Raw genomic sequence first — 14,092 nt, forward strand, 5'->3', positions numbered from 1 at the left:
CGTCCCCGGTCAGGATCGAACTGACGACCTTACGATGATCAGCTAACTAACAGTCGTATGCGCTAGCCAGCTACGCCACGGAGACAATTTGATAAGATAAGCTTTTGTTAGTTGACAATATAAACGGGGTTCACATTCAACAACAAGGTTAATATTTGCTCACCGGTAGCATTTATCCTGTTGTTGATGATTCGAACGGATATAAACGGGCAATTTAAATTGGGCTATCTCCGTATCAGCATAAATTGCGGCAATGATGGTTTAGTCACCTCAAACGACCTTCCCGATCCCTGCACTGATGACTACTTTTCCGTAGCTTCAAATGAGTACAGGAATGGTGACTTATGGTGTAAGTATCAGAGTAGGTGGTATGTATAACAGCAATGATAGCTGCTTATTGGTAAAGGAGACGTCCATGGACGGTCAAGGGATTCTTTGGCAGGTCAGCGACCTAGGGCTCCTTCCCCCAAACCGATCGCATATACTAATTGGATTGAAATAATTACCATAACCCGATCCAGAGACATGTTGGTGTTTTGATATAGGCCAGAAAGATGATACATGGATGCATTCCGTATCTACCATATTCTATCCGGGCTAGGTTGTTTCCCGATAAACATATTCGAGCGAACTATATATCCATACGAGACATCTGCCCGCCTGTACGGTGTATTGTATATAACAACCCCCGACTCGATATAATACAATATTACCATCAAGAATAAAGATTACAATGGGCCAAACTAGAATAAAAGTAAGCAAACCGAATCGCTCTAAGAGATCATCACAGCCCCTCCTCCGCAAACCATACATACATACACCTACAAGCCACACCCCATATAGTATCTACCGCACAGAGCTCCTCAACCCGCCCCGTCCAGACGGGAAATTCCTGGCACTAAGCAACGCCCCCTTAACGCCCCGAATCTCCGCGCGGAATCCCGAAATCGCATCCTCCTCACCTTTGCCCACCCCCGTCGCCGCCCCGCTCCCAGAATCCAACCCGGGCGTACTATACATGCCGTACCCCGTTGTCGCGCTGTAAGGATACGAGGAGCTCTTGCTGTAGAGCAGGCCGTCGAGGTACCGCTGCAGATCGCTGATCCGGCTGCGGGTTGTGTCTTGGAGGGTGCTGGATGTTGTCTGGGTGTCTGCGAAGTCGCGCAGCTGCGTGCCGATTTGTTCGAGGCGTTTTTGATGTGTCAATGCGGTTGAAGTTGGGGTTGGCTTTTCCGGTTCTGTAGCAGCGGAGGATGTGGCTGCGGGAGGAGGGTTGGTGAGGTCTTGGGTTGTTTGTGTGCCGATGTCGCGGTGGAAAAGCTCCGTTGGGTCAGAGGTTATGGATTCGATGTCTAGCCCATCTTCATCTGAGACGACGCTTTGGGCAGAGGAGATAATTGGTTTCGTGAGGAGACTAGGTGGGATCTGTGAGACATTCTGCTCGAGCTTCTCGTTGAGTTTCTTGAGGTTTGCCTCGGTTGTTGAGGCGAGGTCGTGCCGGGCGTCAGTGAGGTTCGCAAGCATTGGCTTCACAATGTATTCGCTTGCTGTGTAAAAGGTGGCACCGAGACCTGCGGCGCCGTAGAGGGTGTACAGGACACTGCGAAGTGTGACCAGCGGTGGGGGCTTGGATTGGTGGAGGAGGAATTCCGGGTATGTGATAATCGGGGGGACGTCGCGGGGTGCGGAGGTGTTGGACTGAGTTGTGGTTCTCGACGGAGCTGATGGGCCTATAGACGGTGATGTCGTCTGGGCAGAACTCTCTGTGCTCGCAGCCGTCGCGCTCTTATCCTCCTCGGCTGTAGTGCTAGCATCGCCGCTTGCCTCGGAGTTCCGCGAGACACCTAAAAGGCTATCGATTTCCGGTGAAGTAAGGCCCTTGGATTCCAGGAAGGCAATCTTGCGATCCGTGGACGCATCCCGTATTGATTCGTCCTGTAAGAACTTGGACGCTTGCTCAAGGAGCGTTGACCGAGCGGTGTCCTTGTCGACATCCTTGTCCTTATCATCGGAGGCTGGCGGCGCGGCGGAGGTCTGTTGCTGCCACAGCGGGATTGAGGGTTTGGAATCTGAGTCGGACATGGTGACAGTTATGTTATCGGAGAAAGTAGATGAGCAACGCCGTATTAAATCTGAGAAGAGAGGTGTAGAGAAGAGATTCGGGGTCCGGAGCGACGCCGGCTGGTGATCGATGTTGGCCGTCCGAACCATGTGAGTTGACCTCGGCTGTCTGGCTCAGGTTGGCTGTAGGTTCGATTTGGCAGAATCTGCTGCTGGCTTATCATGACAACTGCGAGGTAGTTTGCCATCTCGTCTCCGTGGCGTAGCTGGCTAGCGCATACGACTGTTAGTTAGCTGATCATCGTAAGGTCGTCAGTTCGATCCTGACCGGGGACGATTTTCTTTTTCTTTTTTGGCCTTGCGCTGTGAATCACATCTTAGTTACCATATTGTTTTCCACTTCGCTTGTTACAGACCACTATATTGCACTCCTAGATGCTACAGAGCAAGCAGCCTACCCTGTGTTTCAAATACGCAGCCCTTTGGTGTATGTTGAATTATTTATATGTTCCTGGAACGAAGGCTTTATTACTCTAGTGTGCTACTACTAGTACTAGTATGGGTTGCTAGATATATCAACGAGCAGGTTCATCGGAGCCATGTACCTCTGAGCACATATGGGGTATCGAGGGACTCCTTAAAGAGTTTGCTTGTCTTTGCTTATACCTTTTTTCCATATCACGGAAATCCGAGACCCGAATAACACCTCCACTGGCATGATTTATATTTCCCGCGGCATCGAAATCCAGCTTGATATTCACTGTACCATCTGTTTGGAAGTATTCTCAGACCTCCACTTGAGTCTTTACTTGACCCTTCCGGCCTCGTGGGGTACCCGCTCATTCAAAGACATTTTGAATCGACACATTGCGCCTCAAGACCCCTGTTACCTCGAGACACTCCAGCGAATAGTAGATCTCGGTAGTTCTTCTCCTTGTGTAGAGAACTACTTTTTAGACTCCCTTGCAAGGAGGGTTACATCTCAATAGACGTTATCTGACCCACAAGACCACCAGCGTGGTAGAAAAGCCTGGAGATAGGGTATGACAGTTTCCTCATTAGGCAAGTGATAGGGACACCCAACCCTAATACAAACCAATGACAACCGCCACTACACGATTGTCCAAGGAAAAGTGATTACAAACAGATAAATAGAAAAAAAAAAGAAATGGAACGGAAAGCATTAATATAAAATTCACAATCGAAGATAAAAGTAAGAAATGATATAATAAAAGCACCCACATCGGCCGTGGCCGTCCATAAGCATCGTGCTTGGTAGAACTGCATCTATCAAGTCCCTGGCACTTTGCCTCCTGTTCTAAAGAGAAGCCGCGATCCTCATACATACATACATGAATAGACATATACCTAGCTGAATTCGTATCGAACAAAGCAAGCACCTGCGCGATCGAAGATTTGGCTGTGTAAACCATCTATGGAGTTACTTTGCTCATGCTAATGAGACGCTTGACGCCGACCTATAGTGGAGGAATTAGCAAAATAGACCCAGCCAAATAGAACTGGGAGACGGCATACCATCCAGTTGCCGCACTCGTCGTTTCGGTGCGTCATGATATCAACGTGGATTGTGCGAGCGGTTTCGTAGTCACGGGCCTGAATGGCGCGAGCGAGCTGCACCATATCCTGGACAGTGTTGGGTTTCAGCAGGTCTTCGTTGTTAAGGTGATCGAAGAGGAAGTTCAATCTCCGCTCGGCATCGTCGACCTGTGCCTTGAAGGTGGAGGGGGCTCGGGCCTTGACACGCTGCATGTCTTCTGAGAGAATCTCGAAGATTGGTAGAGCATCGGCGGGGATATGGGAGCGGTCACCGGGGGCTGTTTTGATCAGAAGTGTTAAGCAAAGTCAGGGTACAGATGGAACTAACGGTATTTAGGTGCTGCGGGAGCAGCCTTCTTCACCGAAGAGGCAGTGCTGGGTCGAGAGCCCGGGCCCTGAGGAGGCGGTGGGACCTGCTGCACTGGAGCCTGCATGGGAGGTGGTGTGCTAGGGGCGTATGGGTTGGCTGCCAGGGGCTGTGCAGGAGGTGGAGGGGCATATGGGGAAGCCGCTGCCTGGGGAGGGGGAGGGACCGGGGCCCGTGTCTGAAGCTGTGGACTGGCTGATTGAGCGGCCGGACTTGGTGCATAGCGGTTGGTTGGCGGGGGCATGGATGGTGGGGCATTGTAAGGGGAGGGCCCACGCGGGATTGATGCTGGGGGCGCCATCGTAGCGGGCGGGGATGTTGGCAAGGTGGCATACGGGTTGGCGGGCGGTGGAGGAGCTGTGGCAAGCGATCCCAGTGGTGCCTGGTTTATTGATGGTGGTGAGGTCATCCGTGGGGGTGGAGGAACGCCCTTTGGTGGAGGCGGAACTGAGCCTGTCCGTTGAGGGCCGGCGCCAACAGGCGGAGGGCCTTGCGTGATTGGAGAGGACTGGTTCGGGAAGGGTGAGGCGATAGGCGCAGCAGCCGCGGGAGTTCCTCTGCGTGACATGGGAGCTTTGCTGAATCCCTCGGGCAAGTCATTCCACGCAGGCAGATTTGTAGCGGTGGTGTATGTGGTAATGGCAGGAGATTGTGTTGAAGCGCGAGGAGGAGGAGGCACCGTGCCGGCCATAGGTGGAGGAGGAGCACCAAACGACTGTTGCCGGGGTTGATAGCTTGCAGGAGGAGCATAGCTGCCACCTGCTGGCGCGTAGGGGTTTGTGGGCTGCGGTGGCACAGGAGCACCAGCACCAGCAGGAGCATAGGGGTTTGCAGCGGCCGTCGGAGGGGCGTATAGGTTTGAGGCCGGTGCGGGAGCGGGGGCTGGAGGAGCATAAGATGTTGGAGTCGCAGATCTGGCTCCCGCGGAGAAGGTTGCCGCGGGTTGATATGTGCTTGGCTGGGGAAGGGGCTTGCTTGCAGCCCTAGTGGTAGCAGCGGCAGGCTGGGCCTTGGTGGTATGCTGCCTCGTCGCCAACTTGATTCGGTTCCTTGCGATCTCGGCTTCGGGGTGTTTCTCCGGGACAAGGTCGAGGTACTTCTGCGCGACTTGCAGGCGGCCGTGAGTCGCGACAACATCAGCGTACTCAATGTACTTATCATAAAGAACGCTGAGCTTCCAGTCCGATTCCTTGGTACGCTCCGTGTCCTGGAACTTGGTAACCTGACGGAAGATGGTGACCTTTTCGATCAGCGACTGCAGAGCACGGACGTGGATTGAGAAGCTGGTGTCATCGGTAGCAGTTTCGATAGCCGTCTGCTCGCCCTCGCTCAGTTCCTCAATCCAGATCGCAACCACCTTCTCCAACTTGGAGCCGGCAAGGTAGCAGAAAGAGGCATCCTTGCGACCAGCCTTGTCGTCCGTGCTTCGGATCTGTTCCTCCAGACGGTCACCAAGGGCATCACAGAGATCGGCGAAGTCCTTATCGTCAGCGAACGTGCACAGGGCAACCATAACTTCCTTCCAGTTGGACAGCTCGGCATTATATACAACATCCCAGAGGTTCTTGCCGACGACGGAAGCAAGCAGACGCACGTAGTTCGGACTGTTTGTTTGCTTGGAGAAGTAGTGCTCCTGAGCCTTTTCGATGCACTTCTCGCCGCCACAAATGGCGATCATGAAAGCATCGGACATACGGTCCTCCTTAAGGGAGAGGTCAAGCGCCTTTTCGAAGTCGCCGAGGAGCAGAGCCCTGGTGATGGCTTTGTCAGCTTCGGACTCAGCACCGTTGAAGATCTGGAAAGGATTGTTGGTCTTGGCGCCTTTGGATGCGGCCAGATCGGAGAGGAAGTTGTCGTCGTCAGGTGTTGCGTCAAACATCGACTGCAGGCGCTTGTGCTTCTTCGCTCCCGGCCCGCGGGATGTTTTGGGTGATGACTCTTCGTTGGCATCCTCCTCCTTGCTGAGGCCAAGTTTGGCCAATCCCTCCGAAACCTCGTCAGCTTGATCATTGAAACCGAGGTACGAGATTAGACCCTTGCGGGGATCCTCGGAAAGCAGAGCCTCAATGACTTTCCAGTCGGCCTTTTCTTCCTCCGTGGCGGCATCCGCGACCCTGTTTTCACAGATACTCTTCAAATCGCCTTCCTTCAGCGCATTCTCAAAGGTCTCGGTAGACTTTCCAACCGCCTCATCAACCTCAAACGGAGTGATCTTGATCTTGGACGCACGGCCATTCTTATCCGCCAAGTTCACAGAGACTACCCGACCGCCAAAGCCGAAGGCAACACTGCAAGGCCGCTCAAGCCACTTCGGGGCCTTGGGCAGTGAGAAACTGGAAACCTGGGGCTGGCTCGACGCCTTTGCAAAGAAGTCCTCTCCATCAAGGGCTTGATTCTGGTCGGCAGCGGCCTTGGCGGTTTCTGTGCTGGTGTTTTGGAGAGTCTGGACAGAGATTCTGCCGTCGAAGGAGGCCGTAGCGAAGAAGTTCGGGTTGTGGGGGTTCCATCGAGTCTGGAAGGTCCAGTTTGTGACGACAGGAAACTCGCCGTATGCGACGCCAGTTTGAGGATTCCAGCAAATGGTGCGGTTATCCTTACCAGAGGAAAGAAGTAAGTCGGGATCTTGGGCACACCAGGAAAGCGACAGCACGCCGGCTTCGTGTCCGCGGAGAGTCTAGATACTGTTAGCAGGGGGATATAGCACTCTAGGGCGTGATTGCTCACTCTCTCTGGAGCATGGGAATTCCGGAGATCCCAGACGTTGATGATGGGATCCGACTCGAGCGGCGTCGCTGTAACAAGCTTGGTAGACTGCGGCGCATTAGTATGGCGGTCAGCGATGGAGGACCGGGGAGTTCCACCTTCTCAGGGTCCCAAGCGACAGCGCTGACAGCTTTCCGTCCCATGTTGTTGAGAGTCAAGCTCTCTTTCTTAGACTTGACATCCCACACGGTAACGAAACCGGCACTGCTACCGGTGACCAGAATATGCGGGACCTTCTTGTTCCAATCCAGGCATTCGATATCGTCGGCGCGGGCGGTAGTGCTTCCGAGTCGGTAGGGATTCTCAATGTTATTAAGGTCGGAGATGTATAGCTTCGCAAGGCGTTAGCAGCTGTCCAGCTCCAATGAGGCCAAGTACCAACCTCTCCCTTGGCGCCACCAGTGGCTAGTAGGTTTGAATGTTTGGGGTTAAACTGTAGAGCTTTGATGGCCCCTGAGTGTTTTGACGTTCGTGACACGACGGCATCACTACTGGACATCAGTAACAGACACTGCCGTGATCGAATTTCTTAACCAACCTTGCTCCGCTTAGCAATTTATCAGCGTCCCATAAATCAAGGGATCCGCTCTCAAGGCCACCAGCAATTATTCCGCGGGAGTTATCGTCGGATTCCGTCCAGGCGAGGTCATTGAAGCTGTGTTTGAGAGCTTCCGTTAGATTTTATCACCCATAAGCAACAGGTAAGCATATAATTGTGTGAACGCACCCCGAATCGGTATCAACCTTTGCTACCGGTTGGAGCTCCGCACCGGCATCCTGGTTACTCAAGCCCAAATCCCAGAGCTCAAGACATGTCTCATTTGAGAAGTCGGCATCAACAGCTCCAGCCCGTGTTCCGGTAGCGATCAATGGCGATGCAGCCCCTGGGGACCAGGCGAACGTGGCCGTCCGGGGAATCTCCCTCAGTCGCACCATGCTGAGGGTAGGGAGCTACTGTGTGGGGGGTATAGTTAGGGTGGAAGGCCGTTCACGGAGAAAAGAGAATATGAAAAGCGCGGACAAGCTGGCAGGATAAACAGATTTAACCAACAAGGAGTCTCCCCTCTCTAATCGAGAACCGAGGGGTGCATAGGAAATAGGTAGGATAGGAGAGGCGATCGAGTCGTCGTCCTGGCTGGGCTCACTCTGGCTGCTCTGCTGGCCTTCCCGCTCAACCAAGCCAAGTGGCCTCCGGGGGTTGGGACTAAACCTCTTCGGGCTCGCCAAAACATGCCCGGTTCTGCCGAGAGACGGCCACGTGATGATATCAGACTGTCCGTCGCAGTTTGCGCAGGAGAAAAGCTTGCTGTCGCAGCGTTGAAACTCCAGTTTGAATAATCAAAAACATCTAGCTACAATGAGCGAGAAGACCCGTTTAAAGTGCACAATCTACGTCGGAGGCCTCGACCAGGCCGTGACCGTGCAGACCCTGGCCGAGGCATTCGTGCCCTTTGGAGAGGTCGTTGATATTACGCTACCGAAACCCGACGTGCCCAACTCCAATGAGCTCCATCGCGGATTTGGATACGTGGAGTTTGATCTTCCGGAAGATGCGAAGGAAGCGATTGACAACATGGACGGCAGTGAACTGTATGGACGCACGATCAAGGTTGCTGCCGCCAAGCCCCAGAAGGATAGCAACGAAGGCCTGGGAAGCAAGACAGCTATATGGGAACAGGTACGTTGACGACAGAGTTGAACAGAAACTGTGAAATTTCTCTAACTGCAAAACGCAGGAGGGATACCTGTCTAAATACGCTGTGAGCGAGGAAGACAAGCTTGGAGCCGAAGAGTCCCGAATGGATGACGAGCCCTCTCAAGACCCCATGCGACGTCTAGAAGAGTTAGATGTTGCCGGCCCAAAGCCTGAATGAGGGTTCAGTATGCTTAAGCTACGATCCAGAGAAGCCGAGAAGCTAGGTGACAGTAATATTGCACAATATTGCTCCGTCAGAACCCCTTGTTCAAAGCCGTACTATATACACGCGCTCCAACTCCGAGTCTGAGGTTTCTCAAGACATCACTCTCCACCTCCTCCCGCGACATCAAATTGCCTGTGGATAATACATATCGCCAACACAAAACGAACAGGAAAGCTCAGATCAACCATTGCATGGAATCAAAATGTGATGGTACATTTTAGTGCTCGCGGTCCTCGGGACGGTTGGGGGACAGACGCAGGGTCTTGTCAGTCATGAGCTTCTTGGTGCTGGAGTAGATGGCGGCTCCGACGGCGACACTGAGCGTGTAGTGTTAGTGAGAGATAAGCGTTTATCGTGGGAAGGGGACAGGGTTGGAGATCATCTTGTGGAGAAATGGAAGGCATATATCGGCAGAAGAACGTACCCAAGGACAACACCTGTAAATAGTCAATACAACGGTTCAAGCAAAATAGATCAATGGGTTAGCTGAAAAGCACAACGTACCGAGAGGGAGCAACTCCGGAGGGATCTTCTTGAGAGTGCGCAGACGCTGGGAGATGGTGTGAGCTGGTGGGATAAGTTAGCCCAACGTCACGAAACCAATTACATCTGTATATCGATTGTCAATCGTCGAGTCGCCGGGGAGTCGTACCGGCCTGGCCTTCCTTCTGCACCGTCCGGTTAGTAACCGCCAAGCCATTTTTTCACATCATGCAACACCAGGGATAGCCGACACTTACGGGAGTAGGGAAGGCATAGGGCCGGGTAGGCTGCATCCTCAAGATACGCGAAGGGTACATGGCGGATTCTGGGGCAGCAGAAAGCTGGTGGTAGAATCGACGAAGAAAGCGGGTGGGATGAGGAAGGTCGAGGTTCGGGATGTGGTGACGGAGCTCTTGTCGAAGCAAGTTCGGGTGGTGTTTAGGAAATCTAGGCTGGTGATTGGCTCGTTTACTTGGGCGGTCACTTCCGGCATGGGACTTCACGGGTCGTTCCACCCTCACCACCACCACGACACCTCTGCCATCTCCCTCCCTCCAACTCCACACGCCCTCTCCTCTTTCCAGTCCCCTCAGACAAGGTTCATTCAATTGAATATCTGCCGTCAAAATGGGTGCCATTCCTGAAGCCGACCCCGATGAGCCCGTCGAGACCAAGCCCTTCAAGTTCGTGACTGGTGAGTTTCTTCTGCCGAGCTCGATTCTGCTATCGCGCTGCGAATAAGACTCAATTGCTGACCTCTTTCTAGCTGGTACGTCCCAAACAGATATCCAATCGACCCATGAGCTTCTCGTATCGCTCCGCATGATGTAACCGGCTCGTTTGGCTGACAACCTATCGCTTAACCCATCTAGGCTACGACGCCCGTTTCCCCCAGCAGAACCAGTACGTCCTTGTTTCTCAATACTCCGTTCTTGCAGCTGTTAATGATATTGCTACAGGACTAAGCACTGCTGGCAAAACTACGTCGACTACTACAAGTGTATCAATGCCAAGGGTGAAGACTTCCGCCCATGCCGCCAGGTAAACCCTCTCCAATCATTAAAACTCCCAGGAACATCGCCTAACAGTCGTCACAGTTCTACTTGGCCTACCGCTCCCTCTGCCCTAAGGCCTGGACCGACCGATGGGACACTCAGCGTGGTACGTTTCTTGACTCCCACTCTGTAACAAGCATAACAGTTTACTGATCGATCAACTACAGAGGCTGGCAACTTCCCCGCCCGTCTGGACCGGTAAATTAGATCTGTATTAGATTTCCAGCGGTGATTGAACCTTAACTTGCGAATGAGTTGTTATATTTGTCAATGTCAACATGTACTCTACCTGATCAGCGGGAATACAAGCATCTTCTTCGTCCTCTTTGTGGGCTAGCTGGAGATGGGTGTATATAGTCTCGCCATAGTTAACAAAGTGCACATTTTGTGTTGAATACCTTACCACGACTAGTTGGTCCGTCAGGTCCGTCAGGTACATTGGCCTCAAGATATTATGCATACAAAAGGAAGGTTTGTAGGGGAATGGGTCAATTTCTATCAGACTTTCCTTCTATATGGTCAACTAACACATGAGATTTTACACAATTTTATACAAACCTTAGCTGTGCCCTACTGTATGCTTGTCGGATGCATCTTGGATAGAGAGGCAATGAAAATGGGATACACCGCCTGGGCAGAACGGGCTTTGGATCGCCATCCAACAATGCGAGCAGCAGCCTGCAGCCAACCTTTAAAACAAGAAACTCCTGGGAAGGGACACTATCATCATTTCTTGGTGACACGGAGTATTCCTTGGTCACACTGCATCTTGCCCTAAACTGAGACCAGAAATCCCGCTCAAACATTGAGTCCCGTTGATTCACCCGATCCAACCACCTCACCGGACAACTCTCTCACCTGCGTAAGTACATCTCTCTTTCCATCTCGTATTATTTTATTCCCTGCAAGACATTATGAATGTTTGCTCAACCCGGATGCCCTGCGGATGATTTTCTATACGGTTCTTTTTGCTGTTCCTCAACCCTCATTTCTTGAGTTCATCCAACGGTCGAGGTTGTCCCTATTTGTCCGGACTCCAATCGCGCCAATTCTCAGGGAACTGCAGCGAACGCTGCCCGTCGCTCACCTATCTGGGGTTGAATCGGGCGAGAATGCTCCCATTGGCCCCAGCATCGATGTTGGTTTCAAACGTCCTAGTAGTGGCGTAAGGACAACTCGATAGATAGGGGTTGATGTCCTGTGGCTTCCCGAATTGCATCTTCCCCTCGTCAGGTGCGAATGGTGGTCTTGGATTAGCCTCAGAGGTGTTCATGCGCATCCAGTCCAGGCTGACTGAGAGCGGCAATATAACTGGAACCTTCCCTATCGTCCAACCCTCCCTTCCCATCTAACCCGACTCGCCAATTTCCTCCCCCAAGGCCCCTCTCCGCAAATTGCCCAGTCTTTGTTTGCTTTTCGAAAATTCCGCTTGCTGTTGGATTGGCCCCTCCCAAGCCCCTCCATCCAACAGCTTCGCCTGTACCCTTGGTTTCTGTTTTCTACACTGAGCGACGCAAACACACCCACCAGTCATCATGTCCTTACGACGCTCACTCCGTGGCCGCACCGTGCGGGATGACCCTCCAAACATAGAATCTAACGTGAGTACCAGGACAACTCGACAATCCCGGCTGGTCGCATCGCTGCCTTCTGTGACAGTGGTCCGGAACCCGTCGAAGTCTCCGGAAGGCACTAGAAGATCAATTCATCTCACGGTCAGGATGCCGTCAAATAAGCTTCGGGAAGCGACTAGCGGTAGCTCGCGAACCACTGCGGCGTCGAGGCGCTCGCACAATGTTTTTACTGACAACCCCATTGTTTCTGGCCCACGGGCTAGCCGGTCAAAGAAGAAGCTGGTAGAAGTGAATACTAGCGACGAAGAGGACCTGGAAGACCAGGAAGAGGATGAAGTTGACGATGAGGAGGATGCACCTGGCGAAGATGACGACGAGGATGCCGACGCAGACGCCGACGCGGATGCCGATGGCGATGTAGATATGGACGATGCTCCACCTCAGCCGCCAGTATCAAAACGGCAAGCAAGGGCTGCTGTGGCCTCTGCGCCTGGCGGGAAGCCAGCGAAGAGCGTTGAGGCCAAAGAAATGGAGCTTGAGGATGAGGACGACGAAGATGAAGAGGAGCTCTCCGAACCCGAAACAGATGCAGAGGGTGAGCCTGACGATCAGGACGAAGGTGTAACGATCAACGCGGGTGATGGGGAGGAGCTGGACGAGGATGAAGAAGAAGAAGATGAGGACCTTGATCTAAGTGATGATGAGACGCCAGGCGGCGGTGATATGAGCCGGCTCACGAAACGCCAGAGAGGCACTCTTGGCAACGACTTTTTGCAATTACCAATGGGTTCGTTCGTCACCCGTATATTCATGATCAAGTTTAACCCGTTACAGAACCGCAAATCAAGAAGCACCTGACGGCAGAAGAGCGAGCAATGCGCCGCGCTGAGATGGCTCGACGTCGGAAGAACTTGAGCGAGAAGCGCAATGAAGAGGAAAAGGTATACTCGCGACACTGTCACCCTTAATGTTCAAGTTCGTCAATGCTAACAATGATATAGATGGACACAATCAACAGGCTCCTCCGGAAACAGGCACCCAAGCGGCGTGGCCGAATTCCTGCGGCCGAAGCTGCTGAAAATGCTGCTGCAGACCAGGAGGCTGCGGCACCAGAGATCGAGCCGGTGGACCCGACAATGGTGAGATGGGTGAGTGGCCGTGATGGTAGTCGAGTCGGTGTGCCAGAGGAATGGTTTGGCACTCCTGCGGGACAAATCTTCTGGGGGACTTCTGGGAAACTTGTCGAGGAGCTTTAGTCTATATGCGAGACTGAGCCTCGGGGACGCGGCCTAAGGGACCACTGATTATTCTGGCGTATTGGTTTGCTAAGCGGCAATGGCGGGTTCTACAGGGTTTTACACTCGGAAAAATGGAGTTTAAGATGGAAACTGGGCTATCAAGTTATTTACTACATTCGGGCTTGCCTGTCCCAGATGTATAATACATAGTGCGTTGTATGCGAAAAGTGGTCAATATGAGCTAGACCCTCTTTATTCGTAGGCGCACAGCGCCTGTTACTGAGACCAGCGGTCTTGAAAGTCGTCAAACACCGGCAAGTATGCCAGTGCAATACGCTTCCCTAGCCTCAGAGAGACCCAGAGAGTACCGGGGGTCCGAGGAGATCCTTGCTGGCATCAGATCACCTAAGCGCACCGTCTCTTGCCCGACTTCGACGATTGATATTCACCGCAAAAAGGTATGCTGGCAACATTTCATCAGCGGCACTCAGGCTTCAGCCAGTGTCCAACACAGGGTAGTGTAAGCCCAGAGCGCCTTTACCACTTCACTCCAGTATTTCACTTCGAGCTCGGCGTATCGGCGGGCAGAGAACCAGAAGCCAGCCTGGGCTGTTGCTGTTCTGCAGACTGGCTGGGGCTTTGGCTTCTTCGATTGTCGTCATTAGCTTAGCTTGTGGAATGCGAAAAGGCATCGATCGACGTACCCGGGACCAAGTCGTAGTCCGCTTTTCTTCTCGGCCTCGAGATCCCTAAACACGGGCTGGAAGGTGTAATAGCCTGTACGAAAAGTCCAAGAATTAGCCTGGCGCAACGATCCCACAGTAAAGCAGATGAAACCCAAGACTTACTCGTCGCAATCCCCATCGCCACCGCCAGGACTACTGGCACAAAGTTTCGACTCATAGTGAGAGATGTATGAGCAGTGAGGAAGCTATCGAGGTTACGTCGAAATAGATGACGAATTGGTTGCCGCTCCCTGGATGGTTCGAAGAGGAAGGGACCGGACTTGTGTCGGGCCCGCGAGGCCGCCCACTGGGCGCTGGGCTAGGCTATGCTAGGCTGCGGCATCGCC

General features: G+C 52.9%; 7 protein-coding genes and 2 non-coding genes across 9 annotated transcripts; 4 read left to right on the forward strand and 5 right to left on the reverse strand.

Moving 5' to 3' along the window:
• BJX68DRAFT_t79 lies at nt 1-85 on the reverse strand. Its single transcript has one exon. It is a non-coding gene; the product is annotated as a tRNA-Asn (tRNA).
• Nucleotides 86-572: 487 nt separating this feature from the next.
• On the reverse strand, nt 573-2,203 carry BJX68DRAFT_235886 (peroxisomal membrane protein PEX14). Its single transcript, XM_071039935.1, has one exon. The coding sequence runs from the start codon at nt 2,080-2,082 to the stop codon at nt 847-849; it is 1,236 nt and encodes a 411-aa protein (XP_070900091.1). The 5' UTR covers nt 2,083-2,203; the 3' UTR covers nt 573-846.
• A 109-nt stretch (nt 2,204-2,312) lies between these two features.
• On the forward strand, nt 2,313-2,397 carry BJX68DRAFT_t78. Its single transcript has one exon. It is a non-coding gene; the product is annotated as a tRNA-Asn (tRNA).
• Nucleotides 2,398-3,146: 749 nt separating this feature from the next.
• On the reverse strand, nt 3,147-7,908 carry sec31 (putative protein transport protein (SEC31)). The gene is made up of 8 exons (XM_071039936.1): nt 7,476-7,908; nt 7,287-7,403; nt 7,131-7,236; nt 6,847-7,080; nt 6,710-6,796; nt 3,947-6,659; nt 3,598-3,896; nt 3,147-3,539 (listed from the first exon to the last, which is right to left on the reverse strand). Exons 1-8 carry the CDS (start codon nt 7,682-7,684, stop codon nt 3,495-3,497), a joined length of 3,810 nt encoding a protein of 1,269 aa, XP_070900092.1. The 5' UTR covers nt 7,685-7,908; the 3' UTR covers nt 3,147-3,494.
• A 197-nt stretch (nt 7,909-8,105) lies between these two features.
• On the forward strand, nt 8,106-8,622 carry BJX68DRAFT_266080 (RNA-binding protein; the record flags this gene model as incomplete). Its single annotated transcript, XM_071045396.1, has 2 exons — nt 8,106-8,426; nt 8,485-8,622. The coding sequence occupies 2 exons, from the start codon at nt 8,106-8,108 to the stop codon at nt 8,620-8,622; spliced, it is 459 nt and encodes a 152-aa protein (XP_070900093.1).
• Nucleotides 8,623-8,887: 265 nt separating this feature from the next.
• On the reverse strand, nt 8,888-9,470 carry BJX68DRAFT_266081 (uncharacterized protein; the record flags this gene model as incomplete). Its single annotated transcript, XM_071045397.1, has 5 exons — nt 8,888-8,987; nt 9,095-9,107; nt 9,175-9,237; nt 9,323-9,338; nt 9,411-9,470. 5 exons carry the CDS (start codon nt 9,468-9,470, stop codon nt 8,888-8,890), a joined length of 252 nt encoding a protein of 83 aa, XP_070900094.1.
• Nucleotides 9,471-9,780: 310 nt separating this feature from the next.
• On the forward strand, nt 9,781-10,410 carry BJX68DRAFT_266082 (cytochrome c oxidase subunit VIb; the record flags this gene model as incomplete). The annotated part of the gene is made up of 5 exons (XM_071045398.1): nt 9,781-9,847; nt 10,026-10,056; nt 10,113-10,194; nt 10,251-10,314; nt 10,376-10,410. 5 exons carry the CDS (start codon nt 9,781-9,783, stop codon nt 10,408-10,410), a joined length of 279 nt encoding a protein of 92 aa, XP_070900095.1.
• A 1,240-nt stretch (nt 10,411-11,650) lies between these two features.
• BJX68DRAFT_68977 (PAPA-1-like domain-containing protein) lies at nt 11,651-13,259 on the forward strand. Its single transcript, XM_071049608.1, has 3 exons — nt 11,651-12,569; nt 12,617-12,723; nt 12,784-13,259. The coding sequence occupies exons 1-3, from the start codon at nt 11,744-11,746 to the stop codon at nt 13,036-13,038; spliced, it is 1,188 nt and encodes a 395-aa protein (XP_070900096.1). The 5' UTR covers nt 11,651-11,743; the 3' UTR covers nt 13,039-13,259.
• A 319-nt stretch (nt 13,260-13,578) lies between these two features.
• Nucleotides 13,579-13,923, reverse strand: BJX68DRAFT_266084 (uncharacterized protein; the record flags this gene model as incomplete). The annotated part of the gene is made up of 3 exons (XM_071045399.1): nt 13,579-13,666; nt 13,725-13,797; nt 13,869-13,923. The coding sequence occupies 3 exons, from the start codon at nt 13,921-13,923 to the stop codon at nt 13,579-13,581; spliced, it is 216 nt and encodes a 71-aa protein (XP_070900097.1).
• Nucleotides 13,924-14,092: the final 169 nt, after the last annotated feature.

Source organism: Aspergillus pseudodeflectus (assembly GCF_044049435.1).
Source record: "Aspergillus pseudodeflectus strain CBS 756.74 chromosome Unknown BJX68scaffold_17, whole genome shotgun sequence".
Classification (NCBI taxonomy): Eukaryota; Fungi; Ascomycota; class Eurotiomycetes; order Eurotiales; family Aspergillaceae; genus Aspergillus; species Aspergillus pseudodeflectus.

Bases quoted from the DNA above. Each gene is read 5' to 3' on its own strand.
- BJX68DRAFT_235886 (XM_071039935.1), bottom strand. From the start codon at position 2,082: ATGTCCGACTCAGATTCCAAACCCTCAATCCCGCTGTGGCAGCAACAG.
- sec31 (XM_071039936.1), bottom strand. From the start codon at position 7,684: ATGGTGCGACTGAGGGAGATTCCCCGGACGGCCACGTTCGCCTGGTCC. The intron at 7,404-7,475 runs GTGCGTTCACAC...TCTCAAACACAG, and splicing joins AAGGTTGATACCGATTCGGG to CTTCAATGACCTCGCCTGGA. The intron at 3,540-3,597 runs GTATGCCGTCTC...CCTCCACTATAG, and splicing joins ACGAGTGCGGCAACTGGATG to GTCGGCGTCAAGCGTCTCAT.
- BJX68DRAFT_68977 (XM_071049608.1), top strand. From the start codon at position 11,744: ATGTCCTTACGACGCTCACTCCGTGGCCGCACCGTGCGGGATGACCCT. The intron at 12,570-12,616 runs GTTCGTTCGTCA...AACCCGTTACAG, and splicing joins CTTTTTGCAATTACCAATGG to AACCGCAAATCAAGAAGCAC. The intron at 12,724-12,783 runs GTATACTCGCGA...ACAATGATATAG, and splicing joins AGCGCAATGAAGAGGAAAAG to ATGGACACAATCAACAGGCT.